The sequence below is a fragment of the Nicotiana tomentosiformis genome, chromosome 12, assembly GCF_000390325.3.
Source record: "Nicotiana tomentosiformis chromosome 12, ASM39032v3, whole genome shotgun sequence".
Taxonomy (NCBI): Eukaryota; Viridiplantae; Streptophyta; class Magnoliopsida; order Solanales; family Solanaceae; genus Nicotiana; species Nicotiana tomentosiformis.
Window position 1 is genome coordinate 2151679 of NC_090823.1, and position 16506 is coordinate 2168184.

The 16506-nt window shown below is 32.1% G+C and overlaps 1 protein-coding gene across 4 annotated transcripts; it reads left to right on the forward strand.

Annotated features, from left to right (window-relative positions):
• Positions 1-10092: 10092 nt before the first annotated feature.
• On the forward strand, positions 10093-16163 carry LOC104112062 (cation/H(+) antiporter 18-like). Of its 4 annotated transcripts, none has more exons than XM_009621888.2 (4): positions 10093-10350; positions 11792-12060; positions 13456-14457; positions 14675-15985. In XM_009621888.2, the coding sequence occupies exons 2-4, from the start codon at positions 11866-11868 to the stop codon at positions 15884-15886; spliced, it is 2409 nt and encodes an 802-aa protein (XP_009620183.1). In that variant the 5' UTR covers positions 10093-10350; positions 11792-11865; the 3' UTR covers positions 15887-15985. The 4 variants fall into 4 exon arrangements, 3 of the variants coding, with proteins under 3 accessions (XP_009620183.1, XP_009620181.1, XP_009620184.1); XM_009621886.2 differs by lacking the exon at positions 10093-10350 and adding an exon at positions 10371-10510; XM_009621889.4 differs by lacking the exon at positions 10093-10350 and adding an exon at positions 10599-10617.
• Positions 16164-16506: the final 343 nt, after the last annotated feature.

A 16506-nucleotide genomic window follows, 5' to 3' on the forward strand; every position in this document is an offset into this window, starting at 1 on the left:
ATGTATACATATAACAACTTTAAATTATTAAGGATTATTGCCACTATATTTGCCTTGAATTCATAAAGGGAAATAACTTCTTTCCAACTTCTTAAATTATAAATCGAATAGAAATATCAAGGAGCATATTATGTGGTGATTTTGGGATGTCGAATTCTTTCACGAGTAATTAGAATCCACAAGGTGAAAGTATAATGAACAAACTTAATTTAATTTTCCAAATTTGAAACAACAAGTTAGGCAAAAGTTTGGAGTTTACTTGAATAAAGTCCAACATTGGAGTCATTATTGTGTGGCTAAAAAAGAGCATTTTCTTCATTTAAGTAAGAAAAATATGCAATTAATTACCTCACTAGCAAACATGTGTAAAAGGAAGAGTTTTGTGAGAACTTTCGTTTGTCTATGCTTAATTTCCGTAACTAGCTAAACTTTCTTAAATAATTACACGATAAGAAATTTATTTTTATTAATACTGAGTTGACAGAAGTACCATTAAACATCGACCACTCACCACTTATATCGGTGACGCGCACTTCGACTAATTTTATGGAAGAGTTATTACCTTTAATCGTTACAAGTATCAGGTAACTCTATTCACTAAAACTTGGACATATGAGAAGAAATCCCTTAGTGTTTTTGTCTCCGTTAAAATTTAAACTCGAGACCTCGTGGTTCTCAACCTACTTTATTAATCACTTTATTAACCATCAAGCTATACCCTTGAGTACGGCTCGTTAAAAATCTACCAAACCTCGACTATTAATTAGTATGAGCAGTCTTAAAGCAATATAAATTAGCTTGTCTCCTGTGTTTAAACTTTATGTAACTATAATAAATCAGTATAATTTATTGTCTAGTAATTTATACATTACTATTATGTCACTTAAAAGATAACTATAAATAATTATTTTAGTGAAATGACTTTTTAGAAAAAAGAAAAAGAATAAGGAAGGAAACCCATCATTCTAAATCAGAAATGGTCCTCAAATTAAAAATTTATATCAATTCAGAAGGCTTCTAGTCAAATTTAACCTAGAAAATCCTGTAATTAATCCTCATGCATTGTTTGTCCCTTTCCATAATAAGGGCAAACAAAAGAAACTAAAACTCAAGAAATCATGAATTATTCTTCGTCAAACATAGACGTCATCTCCCTCTTATCTCTTAGCTCGATAGACTATTTTGGGAAAATATTGTTTGTATTCGATGTTTACCTCAAATTAAACAATTTATTTTAACAGTTTGGTATATTTCCCTACTAAGAAATATTCTAATAAGTATTGTCCCTCCTAATAGCATGTTTGACCAAACTTCTTAAATCAACTTATTTTGAAAAGTGTTTTCTTAAAATTGCTTTTCAAAAATATATTTTTTAAGAGAAAACAATTTGTCCATACTTGGTCGTAGTGGCGGAGCCAGAATTTTCATCAAGGGGTGTCAAAATATAAATAATTAGATATATCAAAAAATCAAGGGGAATCAACGTATAGTAAATATACATAAAATAAAAAAATTTATCTAACAATATAATGTAATTTTCCGGCGAAGGGGTGTCGCTTGACACCCCTTAGTTCAACGTGGCTCCGCCATTGCTTGGTCGGATACAATTTCCTTTCGTTTTCTCCTTATAGCCGTTACCCGAATTCTCGCAAGTGTGTTTGCACCCCTCCAAACTTACTTGACGAGAAATTCTTCCTTGCGAACAAATACAACCCCTAGACACACCTATTAAAAATTAACGAGACTAACAATAATTTAGTGATAAATATGTACATATCTTGCATTCAAAAATACCGTGTGAAATATCATGTGTAAGTAAGTTTTTTTTCCCCGAATATATTGTTTTTGCACATGGACGACAAGTTGGAAAATTTAAAAATAAAAAATTACAGAAGAGGTATATGCAACCATGAAGAAAGGGAAATGTGCATTGATTTGCTACATTTATTGTTAGCATCCCTTATTGGTATTATTTTCCATCGATAATTGAAGATAAGTCAACGATATGGACATAATGCTTATAAACAACTCTTTTTTTCTCTTTTCTAATCCATTGACTTCAAATACAAGTAAATTAAGAGCACGTTTGGCCAAGTTGCTAAAAAAATACTTATTTTGAAAAATATTTTTTTTTTAAAAGTACTTTCTTCTAAAGTACTTTTGAAAAATAAAATTTATGTTTGGCCAATTCATTTAAGAAGTACTTTTTGCAATATTTGATAAACAAATTGAGTTTGACCAATCTTTATAAAAAGTAATTTTGAGTGTCAAATTACCAAAAAGGATAGTACCAAGGTTTTATAATTATTTAAAAAATAAATAAATTTAAATATTTATTATAAGAGACTGTTTTTATTTTTTTATTCAATTTAATTAAAATATAAACATAAAGTAAACATACATACTAAATATTTAAATCATTGTAACATATATAGTTATACCAAAGCAATAATATTATCTAGTATAAGTACTTGTTATTTACACGATGATTTGAATAATCAAAATACGTCATCCAGTGTGACTTAAAGTTTATTCCAAAAATTACTATATATTGATAATCAACCATGAAATAATAAGCAACATCACTCACACATGATAATATTTCTCAACAATTTCATCTTTAATTCTACCATGCAACGCCTCCATAATAGCAGAAGACTTGTCTTGCATTTCTAAAGGAATACCAGAAGGTCCATCTCCTTCCTCAATCTCTGCAGTAATGTCTTCATTAGCATAATAGTTGAATTCCTTATCACTAGAAGAAATCGTCGGATGAAATTGTGTATAGCCATGGTAGTTATAACAAGATGAATCTGAGTGTCAAACTTGAAAAATGGCATTGAACGTAAAATAGAAAACCTATTTTTTCAGATTCCAAATGTTCTTTCAATTGTACATCGAAGACTAGGAGAATTCTAGGAGATCTATTAATTTAGAAAGAAAAAACAAACAAGATTAGTCAAAGAAAACATCAAAAACAAGAAAAGTCAAAAAAGAATTTGAAAAGTTACAAGATGATTCATGTATTTGATATCTTTAATTTTTAAAAGGGAAAAGGCCCAAAAATGACCCTGTGGTATTCGAAATGGATCAATTATAACTCCGATTTTAACTTGAGCCTACTAATACCCCTACCGTTAAAGAATGAGCCTAATTCTACCCTTTTTCACTAACAGCTACTACTTAAAATATTTACTTTGTCTAAAAAAAATCAGGAAATGACACGTGTCTTAATCAACCCACCCCCCAATATTATTTCACCCACCCCTCCCCATCTTTTTACCCTCCTTCACTTAATCAAAAACCATCCATCATGACTACATTATGCAATTGTTCCCCTCCCTTTAATTCCCATACTTTTGATTCTTTTCTTTCATCCTTCTTGTAGCTGGTTTAATGTCATTGTCTCTTTTCCCTTCCATGTGCACTTGATTGGCGAATAAGGTAGGTTAGTTGGATTTGAAGTACCAGTGTGATCTCTTTTAAATTGGATCTTCCTTGTATTAGCTCTTGCCACTGGTGCAACATGATTTGTCTTCCTTGGCTCCAGCCATGTTTGTGTCTCAGACACAATCATTGACTGTAGTATTCCAGTTTGAGTGTCAAACACAGATGCAAATGATTGTTGTGTTCCAGCATCCAAATGTTGTGTTCAAGCATTAAGCGAAGGGGGTAAAAAGGTGGGGATGGGTGGGTGAAATAATTCAGGTGGGGGATGTTAAAATAATATTAGGGGTGGGTTGATTAAGACACGTGTCATTGCCTGATTTTTTTGGACAAAGTAAATATTTTAAGTAGTAGCTGTTAGTGGAAAATGGTAGAATTAGGCTCATTCTTTAACGGTAGGGGTATTAGTAGGCTCAAGTTAAAATGGGGGTTATAATTGATTCATTTCGACTACTACAGGGTCATTTTTGGGCCTTTTTCCTTTTTAAAATAATGGTAGAAATTAGAAGGAAAAAAAAAAAGAACTATCCAAGCGAAAGAAGCAAGAACAAATGAAAAGACAAAAAATATTAAAGAAAATGTAAAGGATAATTTGGAAAATATATATTTATGGTGAGGATAGTTTTGTCTTGAATAAATTAATTTTCTACTTCTGCTTCTGCTTCTTGGAAGAAGCTAGAATTTTCTGCTTCTTTCCAAAAGCAGAAAAACTGCTTCTGCTGTTAGCCAAAAGTACTATTTTATTTTGGCCAAACACCTTAAATTTTTTAAAAAATACTTTTTTTATTCCGAGAAGCTTGGCCAAACATGCTCTAAATTTAAAACAAAATGAACGATAATAATTGTGTCCTCAAAACAAAATCACCAATTAATACTCAAAGCTCTATTTTTCTTCTTCTTTATTTCTTCCTTTTTTGGTGGCTTTCCTTATGGGAGTTTCCACATGCTTGATTTGTCTATTTTTGACTCATTAACAACGACGACGATGACGACAACAACAACAATAATAACTACCCAATATGATTCCACTAGTGGGGTCTGGATAGGGTAGCTTGTACGCAGATCTTACCCCTACCCTAGGGTAGAGAGGCTGTTTCCGATAGACCCTCGGCTCCCTCCCTCCAAGAACTCTCCACCTTGCTCTTGGGGTGACTCGAACTCACAACCTCTTGATTGAAAGTGGAGAGTGCTTACCACTAGAGCAACCGACTCCATTTTTGACTCATTAGTTGAAACTTAATCAGTTCCCTTCCCCCTAGCTAATTGTGTATCTTTTCTCTCTTATCAGTCTTAATCAGCCTTCAAATTGCTCTTTTTTCACTTATCTTAATTAATATATATATTAGTAATCAGGAAAAGACAGATTTTATGTGAAATTGAATATTTCTAGAATCACCACCAAAAGATATGACAAAATGGAATTGTAGGATTGCATATAGATGTTCGTAACACGCAGCAGAAGACAAACAATCCTAGGCAGATCTTTTCGTGTTTAAAATTTATTTACATGTCAAAGATCGGATCTAAGACGTATCTGGTGAAGAGATTCTCGTTTCAAAAATTTCTTCGATAGTGCGAAGACTCTATGCGTCTCACCTCAAAGATAGAAGAACAAGAAACACTTTTCTTGTAATTGTATTTTCTTTTTTGACTTTTGTTGCACTCTTACTTTCACAAAGTAATTTTTTTTCGGTGGCAAATTTTTTCCATCACACTTTATATAGTATGGAATTTTCAATGGACAGTTCAAAATCCCATTCAATGGGTCTCGTGACTGCCAATCTTTATGGACTTTCCACAAAGTCCAATTCCAAATTGGATTATAAAATCCTTATTAGTATTTTAATATAGAAAAATCAAATCCCATTCTCAATAAGTTAGCCACCCGTCCTTTCATGGACTTTATAAGTTAATCCAATTCAAAATTGGATTTAACAAATAAATAAATATTATTTATATATATCACACACATACATATATATTTCAACCAAGAGATATAATTTAATTTTCTATTCCAAATAGAAAACTTCAATTTATTCACAATATTAATTATATTCTTTGTGCTAGCAACGAATATAATAATATTTTATTTGGAATAATAACTTCATTTATTTGACTAATTAAATTCTTTAATTTAATTATCAAATGATAAAGTAATTAATCATTTAGCAAAAATTAGAACACTCGTTAGTGTGCGACCCCATAGGTTCAATACTAAGCCGACAGTTAATTGATCAAATCAATATACTAATCAAGGGTGGCGTCTATCAACACTCATTAACGGCCGGATAACATGAAGTATACAATTTACTCTCAAGAACCCGTAGAAGAATAATGTAGTAATTCCTTCTATCCTTATAGCTCTGGGTCACCCTAGGATATGGTTCAACTGTTAAATCATAATAGGCGATCAACTATATGTTCATGTCAAATATAATCGACCATTGAATGACCTAAGAAACTCTTTTCTTCTTTCATTCAATTGCCTTGGCCAAGGTCTTAGTTTGGTCATTTATAATTCATGACAACATGGAGCTTAAACTCATTACCAAGAGTTGACAGATTTCATCTTGATCAATCACTAATTTTACAAGCATTTAATCGTACCCAATATCCTTTCAATTATCGCCCTAGGGCCATAGGTGTCTAATATCAAAGCATAATAAATAACTTGTCAATTACTATGATGATCTCAGGTCAAAGGAAACTCTTACATCACATTCTTCAAGAGAATATCCTATTGACAGTTTATGGTAATTCTAACTATTATGAATTATCCAATGAGTCGGTTCAATGATCATATCTCTATATGCATCATCTATCTATGTGATTTAGTTAATGAGATCAACTAATCTTTATCCAATAAAGACGATCACATAAATATTGATCTAACGGATTACTAATGTCCAATTAATAATCCTACGATCAAGAACAAATTTAGATTAAATTATAAGAAACTTCAATCTCATTATCATGATCTCCATCATGATGACAAGTTTTAAAATTTAATCAAGGATCTTATTAAATTAATCAAGCAATTGATAATAACTATGATAAAAGAATATCAAATGCCATATATTTTTATATCAAATAACGTTCACAAAAATATGTTCAAATCGTCAAATATGAGAATGAATTTAGGGCATATCTACTATATCCCTAACATGAATATTATCTCTCGACTCGTGATCAGAAGTCTCGAATTTGAATTGAATAAATTCTTGGTATGGATCACTTCCCTTAAACACAATGGCGAATCTGAAATTTGAAAGTCTATTCCAGAGACAGAATAAGATGTTGATGTTGTAGAATACGCAATTTCTAAGAAGCCTATTCCTTAGTCCTTTCCCCGCTATTTGCGTTTTATAAGTGTATCTGACTCAATAAAATATTGGCAGGAATTAATAGACAGAATCAAAATATGAAAATTAGCATAATCAATGGCGACGTTAGTATTACAAACTCGTTAGTAACTATTTATAAATGAAACTAATAAAGACCAAATTGAACTTATGCTTTTAAAAGAGTTCAAGTTTTGTGCATTGATATTCTAAAAACTATCGACACAACTTTATGATAAATACTATAGAGTAATCAATCAACAACTTGATAAAAATAATAATTTTTGTGTTATAACAAATTAAATTATATTTTGTCATATAAAAATTCAAGCTACTTACATCGACAAGATAAAGATTTTTTACAAGATAATGCAGGATAAAGATTTTTTTTACAAAATCAGTATACTTATTAGATTATCATATCAACAAGATTTATCCATAATTATTTTGTAAGAGATCTGATTGTTTAAAATAGGTTACTAAATAATGCTTCTACTGAAGTATAAATATAAGAGATCTGATTGTTTAAAATAGGTTACTAAATAATGCTTCTACTGAAGTATAAATCATTTTGGAAACAAAAAAGGATTAAGATAGGTGTTGAAGTTTAATACAGTATCAATATTTTATTTTAGATACTATTACAAATATTAATAATTATTCTTAAGGACAAATTAGTTAAAATTTGAACTTGAATATGAATTTTTTGAAAAGTAGTTTGACCACAAAGTCACTAGGTTCATTCAATAATTGAAACGAGGCATTGACATTTGACATGAATATCATTTTATATTGAAAATAACACGTGAGATTTAGTTGTAGTGGGATGCTATATATCGTTAAGAGTTTGTGGTAGGATAAATAAAATTTTTCAATATTTAATCAGAGGTCTTGAGTTTGAGCATTTTCTCTTTTAATAATTTTAGACGGTTCAAATTCGAATTAATCGAGGCTAAAAAAAAAATTGAATGAAAAAACAAAAAAACAAAAAAGAATGCTATGGGTAGTAGCTAACGTGTGCAACACTAATATGCACCAATATAATAAATTCAACTTTCCAGCCAATTTATAGAAAGAATACTCAGGATATAAATTTAAGAAATTATAACTGACAACTCTGCATGTATTATTGCTTTATTTGTTATATTGTATATTAAACGTAACTATCATTGTTCAGAGCGTTAAGAGTCTTTATTTGACTATAATATTATTGTTTAACAGTCACAATTCATGTAACTATTTAAAAAATAAAAATAAAGAATCGATTTCAATTCACACCAAAAATGAAAAGTAGATGCACAGACCTTGTAGCTTGAACTCTATAAATTTTTTATTTTTTTTGTGACTATCGAAGAGCTACTAAAAATTTGGTCCGAAATAAGTTAATAGATATTTATGTGGCTATAAATCATCTTATTAAGGATAAAAAGTAAATTTAAAATTAAATTATTTTTACATATTAAAAGAAAAGCAAACTACATAAATTAAGACATGGCTAGTAATTAATACAATTATCAAGCGATAAACCTCGAGTAAAAGATGCACTTAGACACATATCATATCCATATTATAAGAAGCTATTTAGTAATTAGTTTCCATAAATAATATATATATATATATATATATATATATATATATATATATATATATATATATATATATATATATATATATACGATGTTTGGCGTTCGATAATCACTTTGGAGTTTCGACTAATTTTGATTCAAGACATGTAAAATCTATTAAAGAAGTGTTCATATTAGAATTATTTTTATTTTCTAATCCGAGACCTTTGATTAAGGTTTGAGAGATTCCATCCGTTCTACCGAAATCCTAAATCAATATAATGAGCAAGGCCATCATGGGCAATGCCAAACTTATTTTCATGGCTCTATTAAGGGGCGGATATACTTTGCGGCAAGAGATATTACGTGATAACATTTCATCGGAATTTTTATTTTATATATATATATATATATATATATATATATATATATATATATATATATATATATATATATATATAATTTACTAAAGGTCATCCAACTTATCATTTATTTCACAAAAGTCACTTATCTATTTTTCATCACTCAAAAGTCACTCAACTTTACCTTTGTAACTTAAAAGTCATTCTAGTTCAAAACTTATAAAATATTCAATAAAACATATGACATGGCATTACATTTAATTAAAAAATTTAATAATAATCCCACATAAGCTTAAATAGACCATATCTAAGTTAGACCCATTTCTTCCTCAGCCCGATTTCTGACAGTTTTTTGAATATTAGTTTTAATTTATTTTATATGAAAAACCGACAAATTTCGGTCGGTTTCTTAAAAAATAAATATCGCGGGATTCTAAAATAGTTTTCCATATTTTTGCGCCAAAAAAAACCCGACAGAAGTCGGTCGGTTTCGTAATATATATATATATATATATATATATATATATATATATATATATATATATATATAGGTTGGCCGCGGTCAGTTTTGGCCGAATTTTTAGTAGTAAACTTCTACTGTGCAATTTTATTGTGGGTATTTCTTACCAATATTTTGACTTTAATGGAATAGTAATTTGTGAAAATAAATTTTTATTAACTTGTTATTCTTGTTTGTTAGTGGTATATTTATATGTTATGTGAGATTGAAGTCGGTCGGTTTTTCAAAATATTTTAATTTTTAATTTTTTTTACAAAACCGACCAACTTTGGTCTTTTTTTTTTTGCGCAAAAATGCGGGAAACTATTTTAAAATCTCGCAAAATTTATTTTTTAAGAATTTTTCATATAAAATAAATTAAAACTAATATTCAAAAAACTGCCCGAAAACGGGCTGAGAAAGAAATGAGTCTAACTTAGATATGGTCTATTTAAGCTTATGTGACATTATTGTTAGATTTTTTAATTAAATGTAATGCCATGTCATATTTTTTATTGAATATTTTATAAGTTTTGAACTAGAATGACTTTCAAGTTATAAAGGTAAAGTTGTGTGACTTTTTAGGGATGAAAAATAGATAAGTGACTTTTATGAAATAAATGATAAGTTAGATGGCCATGTGTGAAATTAACCCTATATATATATATATATATATATATATATATATATATAGAGCATACAAAATAAAAATATTAGGTATATATATATAAATGATATCGTTTTTTATTATAGTAATTTATTTATTCATTTATTTTTTCAAATTTTTATACAGCTTATCAAAAATCTTGGGTACTCCGGTGGCTCTATAAATATAGAGAGTAATGCAAGGCTTGTGTTATATATCAGTTCTTAACGCACATTCCCCATATCTCTCTCTTTCTCTTTATCTTTCTCTTTTTGTCATCAATTCCACACTCTTTGGAAAAATCTCTCTCTCTCTCTCCTCCTTTCTCAGCTTTTTCTCGGCCATCTTCTTCGTCTTCTTCATAAAAAGAAAAAAGAAAAAAAACTCTTTCTCTACCAAATTTCTCGTCTGAAATTTTGCAGAGAAAAATATTGTGTTCGACGTACAGATTTTCTTTCTTCTCAACTTTCTTCAAACTCTACAATATTAGGTTTCTTTCTCTCTCTCTCTAAATATATATATGTACGTAATGTATATAATGTATAAACCGTATACACCGGTATATTACATTACAGAGAGATAAGGACGAACGTCATGGTGTGTGTTTTGTTGGTTCGAGCCATGCAAATATTCTCTCGCAGAAATGTAGGGTAAGACTGAATATCATATGACCTTGTGGTTCGGCCTTTTCTCGGACCTCGTACAAATAATAAAAGCGTAGTGCACGGGCTACCTTTTTTTCATTCATTGGGTACGAGTAAGTATCCATGTTTTGAGTGGTTTTTAGTTAAAAAAGACTCACCACATTATTTTCGTGGAAGAGATGCAGCGACATTTTTAGCTGGTTTCTAGGAAAATACAAAAGATATATTTTTTGTTTCCCTGAGAACAATAAATAGTATAGTGTTTTTTCAGAATAATAATGGCACACTTAAATAATTTTGCAGGTTTATTTGAAGTGAATTTGCTTAGAGAAAAACAAAGCGTAGTGACGATGATTTCTCTATTTAGTTACTCTTTTACTCTTGACTTTTTAAAATTTCTGACTTTTTGTCAAGTTTAGAAAAAAGTCTATTTAATCTCGTGCTCTTGAAAAGATATTTTTCTTATATGTAAAATGGGACCCTCTTTCTGAAATTAATTACTACTTTTTTTTTTGTGCACTTTTAGCGTCAGGATTGAAGCCAAGATAAGTTTCTATATTGATGACTTGAATTTCTAAAAAGAAAGTTCTAAAAGTTAAGAAAAAAGATTTACAATCTCTAATATATCTGGCACTGATATACTTCCATGATTTATTACTAACTACATATTTTTTATATTATAACTATTTTTGCAACATAAGGGCCTTTTGGTGCACAGGAAAAAATAGTTGATAATTTCACACTTAGTCAAATTGGTATCTTGAGTTACTTATCATATCAGATAGAAAATCCATAATCATTTTCTTGGATAAGATAACTCTGGTTTATTAAGATAATCTTTTATTGCACATAATTTTCATAATACTAAGATTAGGTGGAGTTCTTGTTAACAATTTGCTCGTTACAAGAATATAGTTTTATCTACATGTATGCTGACATCAGTGACAGATCCAGAATTCTAGTACTTTAAATTGTGAGTTAAGAGTGCCTTCTAAAATATATCTATATACTTGTTTTATAAACTTATATATATAGTTCGATCTCAAAGTATCTAGTTCTGCCACGGGTTCAATTAGTCTCGCATTTTTTAAAATTTAGATTATAGGTATATAACTTTGAAAACCCCTGGAAAAGTTAGTATAAGTATTATGTCTAACGATTATATTTTAGATCCGCCTTTGCCAATAACGGATAGTTTTATATATAAGATTTGTCTAGCATTACCAAAAAAAAGAAAAAGACAACACATATAATCTAATTTGGGTTCTATATTATTTTGATGTGCAGACATTGAATAATGATATAGATTTTGCTGTTTCTCAACTCTGGTTGATCTGGGGTTGTTCTCTTCAAGCACGACAATGGCTTCAACTTTACCTATGAAATGTCCACCACCTATGAAAGCAACCTCAAATGGAGTATTCCAAGGGGATAATCCATTGGACTATGCACTTCCTCTTGCCATTGTACAAATATGCTTGGTGCTTGTACTCACTCGAGTCCTCGCCTATCTTCTTCGCCCTTTAAGACAACCCCGCGTCATTGCTGAGATTGTTGTAAGTCTCTCTCTCGTGAATTTTTACACTATCAGTATATTTTAACTTGTCGTAGAAAGTAACATGTCTTAGTTTTCAAGTTTCCAATCTCACTTTTTTTTATGAGCGGTATAAAACAGTCAATGCATAGAAGTTAAACTCTTCGCATTATATATATAATTTGAGTCAAAAGCAGTGGACGTGTCCCACACATGGCGTGCCATGTGCATCCATTAGCACTAGTCAAGACTTGTTTAAGAAAGAAGAGTAGGGAAAGCCACAGAGAAAGACTCTAAGAAAGTTTATGGGATATAATAATTTGTTATATATAGTGCCCCACAAAATTTTGAACATTTTCCCTGAGCCGGGTGTAGCGGAAATAGTTTCTCTTCCTTCACGAAGGTAGCGGTAATCAATGGCGAAGCCAGAAATTTATCCAAGGGTTCAAACTTGAAAGAAGTGAAAAAAATTCTCGGACAAAGGGTGTTCAAACTTGAAAGAAGTGAAAAAAATTCTCCGACAAAGGGTGTTCAATATATATCATATATCTCTAAAATCTAATATTTTACCTATATACGCAGTATAATTTTTCGACGAAAGGTGGTCAATTGACCACTCTTATGACAATGTAGTTTCGCCTATAGCGGTAATGTCTGCGTACACTCTACCCCTTCCCCCTCCCCTCTGACCCTATTTTGTGGAATTATACTGGTTTGTTGTTGTTGTTGTTTGTCAAACATGTTTCATGCTAAATTACATGCTTATTCCTGTGATGAAAGTTTTAGCTTTATTAATCCAATTATTTATTAATGTTAACTCAAACACATGGTCCCTATTACTATTTAATTGCTAATGGCAATGCTACAGGGCAGCTAGTTATTCTAGTGTTAATTGCAGCATACACCAATATTTGGAAATAATTAGTTTAAGAATTATTTTTACAAGGACAAATTAAGCCCGATACATAAATTATCCCGCATTCACGCAGGGTCAGGGTAAGGATCGTACGTACCCCAAGACTTCCGATGTAGACAGCCTACCCTATCGCAAGGTCTAGTGGTTGCTTTCACGGCTCGAACCCGTAGGTTACGCGGAGACAACTTTACAGAGGCTTAAAATTGTTGTCTGACTCTAATGTGATCTAAGATTAAGGAAGAAAGTAGTCAAGTACAGAAGAAAGCAATCCTAGTTAAGAACTTTTCAATGAACTTATTAAGAGATGAATATAACTATTTTGAGTTACATGATATTGATACATATTAGTACTCTATTCATAGCAGTGATATTTACTTCATACTGATATTGATAACATGAAGAATCTCCGAATTACACTGTTATGGCTAATGAAAACATCAACTCTAGAAGATTACTTGCTAATGTAGAAAATAGGTGATAATTGATCTTTTGTTATTGTAGGGAGGAGTTATACTTGGTCCGTCTGCTCTTGGCCGGAACGCTAAGTATTTGCACGCAATATTTCCATCAAGGAGTCTCACAGTGTTAGATACCTTAGCCAACTTTGGCCTCCTCTTCTTTCTTTTCTTAGTTGGGCTCGAGTTAGATCCAAGGTCTCTTCGTCGGACAGGAAAGAAAGCTCTTAGTATTGCACTAGCTGGAATTAGTGTCCCTTTTGCATTAGGAATAGGGACATCCTTTGTTCTCAGAGGAACTATTGGTAAAGGAGTTAGTCAAGGACCTTTTCTAGTATTCATGGGAGTAGCCCTTTCTATTACAGCCTTCCCCGTCTTGGCTCGTATCCTAGCTGAACTCAAGCTTTTAACGACAGATGTTGGTCGAATGGCAATGTCTGCTGCAGCAGTTAATGATGTGGCTGCTTGGATTCTACTTGCTCTTGCTATTGCCCTTTCAGGTACCGGTCATTCGCCCCTTGTTTCACTATGGGTACTTTTGTGTGGGACTGGTTTTGTCCTACTTTGCATATTCATCTGTCCTCCTATATTCAAATGGATGGCTAAACGTTGCTCTCAGGGCGAGCCAGTGAATGAGTTATATATCTGTGCTACATTAGCAGCTGTTTTAGCTGCAGGATTTGTTACTGATACTATTGGTATTCATGCCCTATTTGGAGCGTTTGTGCTTGGAGTTCTTGTACCAAAGGAAGGGCCATTTTCTGGTGCTCTAGTAGAAAAAGTCGAGGATCTTGTGTCCGGTCTATTCCTTCCGTTGTACTTCGTCTCCAGTGGATTAAAGACGAATGTAGCTACTATTCAAGGCGCACAATCATGGGGTCTTCTTGTTCTAGTCATATTTACAGCATGTTTTGGGAAAATTGTCGGTACTATTGTGGTCTCACTCATGTGTAAGATGCCGGTTCAGGAGGCTGTTACGCTTGGTTTCTTGATGAATACTAAAGGTTTGGTGGAGCTCATTGTCCTTAACATTGGAAAAGATAGAGGGGTATGTCTAATTTTGATCGCTACACTTTCGTCTACCTTGAGTCGGGGGAAACAGACTCTCTACCTTTATAGGGTAGGGGTAAGGTCTGTGTATCCATTACCCTACTCAGGCCCTTATGGGATTACACTGGGTTTGTTGTTGTTGTTGAAACACTTTTGTCGATTTTGAATTTAGTTACTGTAAGTTTTACATTGTTTTTGAATGATCAATTTTGCAGGTATTGAATGATCAAACATTTGCAATCATGGTTTTGATGGCGCTCTTCACAACATTCATCACGACACCTATAGTGGTATCGGTATATAAGCCAGCTAAATTGGCTATAACCGAATACAAGAACAGAACGATTGAGAGGAAAGACACGAGCAAACAACTCCGAATCTTGACCTGTTTCCATAGCACAAAGAACATTCCCACAATGATCAATCTCATCGAGGCTTCTCGTGGTACTGAGAAGAAAGAAGGACTCTGCGTCTATGCAATGCATCTTATGGAACTTTCCGAAAGATCTTCAGCTATTCTAATGGTGCACAAGGCTAGAAAAAATGGACTTCCCTTTTGGAAAAAGGGAGAAGTTTCAGATTCTAATCAAATTGTTGTTGCTTTTGAGACTTTTGAGCAACTCAGTAAGGTCTCTATCCGGCCTACAACTGCAATCTCTCCTATGAATAGCATGCACGAGGACATCATCGCTAGTGCAGAGAGAAAGAGGGTCGCGATGATAATTCTCCCGTTCCATAAACATCAACGAATCGATGGACATTTGGAAACAACAAGAGCTGATCTTAGGCATGTAAACCGGAGAGTACTTCAGCACGCGCCTTGTTCAGTTGGTATATTAGTAGACCGAGGACTAGGTGGTGCATCTCATGTATCCGCTAGCAATGTTGACTTTAAAGTAACCGTCTTGTTCTTTGGAGGCTATGATGATCGCGAAGCTCTTGCTTATGGTACGCGTATAGCAGAGCATCCTGGCATTAACTTAGTCGTGGTTCGTTTTGTACTAGACCCTGAGGTTGTTGGAAAAAGTGTTAAGTTAGATATGGAACAAACTTATAGTCCTGAGGCAAATTCCAAGGATGAAGAGTTACTTATCGACTTAAAACACAAAATTTCCAAGAATGGTTCAGTCAAATATGAAGAGAAGACAGTAAAGGATGTTGCAGGGACTATAGAATCGATTCGTTCATATAGTCGATGCAATCTGTTTCTTGTTGGAAGAATGTCTGAGGGTCAAGTAGTAGCAGCATTGGATAAAAAGAGTGATTGTCCAGAATTAGGGCCATTAGGTAACTTGTTAACTTGTCCAGAATTTTCAACTACAGCATCAGTTTTGGTTGTGCAACAATATCGAAGCGAGTTATCTCAAGATTCAATCAATTCATTGAAGGATGGAGAGTTAACAGAAGGCGATAACGATTCTAACTAAAAATACTAGATAGGTTTAAGTCGTGCGGATAGTAAGTGAGAACACTGTTGATCCTCCTGGCGGGAGGTTCAGACGTTCAGCGGGCACGAAGAATCCTGCGTTCACACAGGATCCGGGGAAGGGCCGCAATCTAAGGGGGTGTGATGCAGGAAAAAGAAGTACTCACAAGTTTGTACAGTAATAGATAACTAAGGGATTATTAGATGAGTTCATTTCCCTTGTTTTACCTTCTGCATTTTTTATGTTGGAAATTAAAGCTGCAAAATTTCCAAGATTCTTTGAAGGATCACAACTTTATCCATTATCTTTTCATTAACAATTATGTTGCACAGACTTGGTAAAAATATCAAAGGATGCGTGTTGGATCCTCGAAAAATAGTATATTTTTGGAGGATCCAACAGAAGTACGACAATAATTTTTGAAGAATATGCGCAACATAGATTAATAATAGAGCCTTTGATGGCATGATACAATTCATCCAAGAATAAACTGATCAAATATATCACCTCTTATAACCAACTACTATGGTATCAACCGATTAAATAAATATTCTTTTTTTTAAAATCAGATTGATACTTGTTAGGTTTCAATAAACGGGATAGATATATAGAGGATTCAT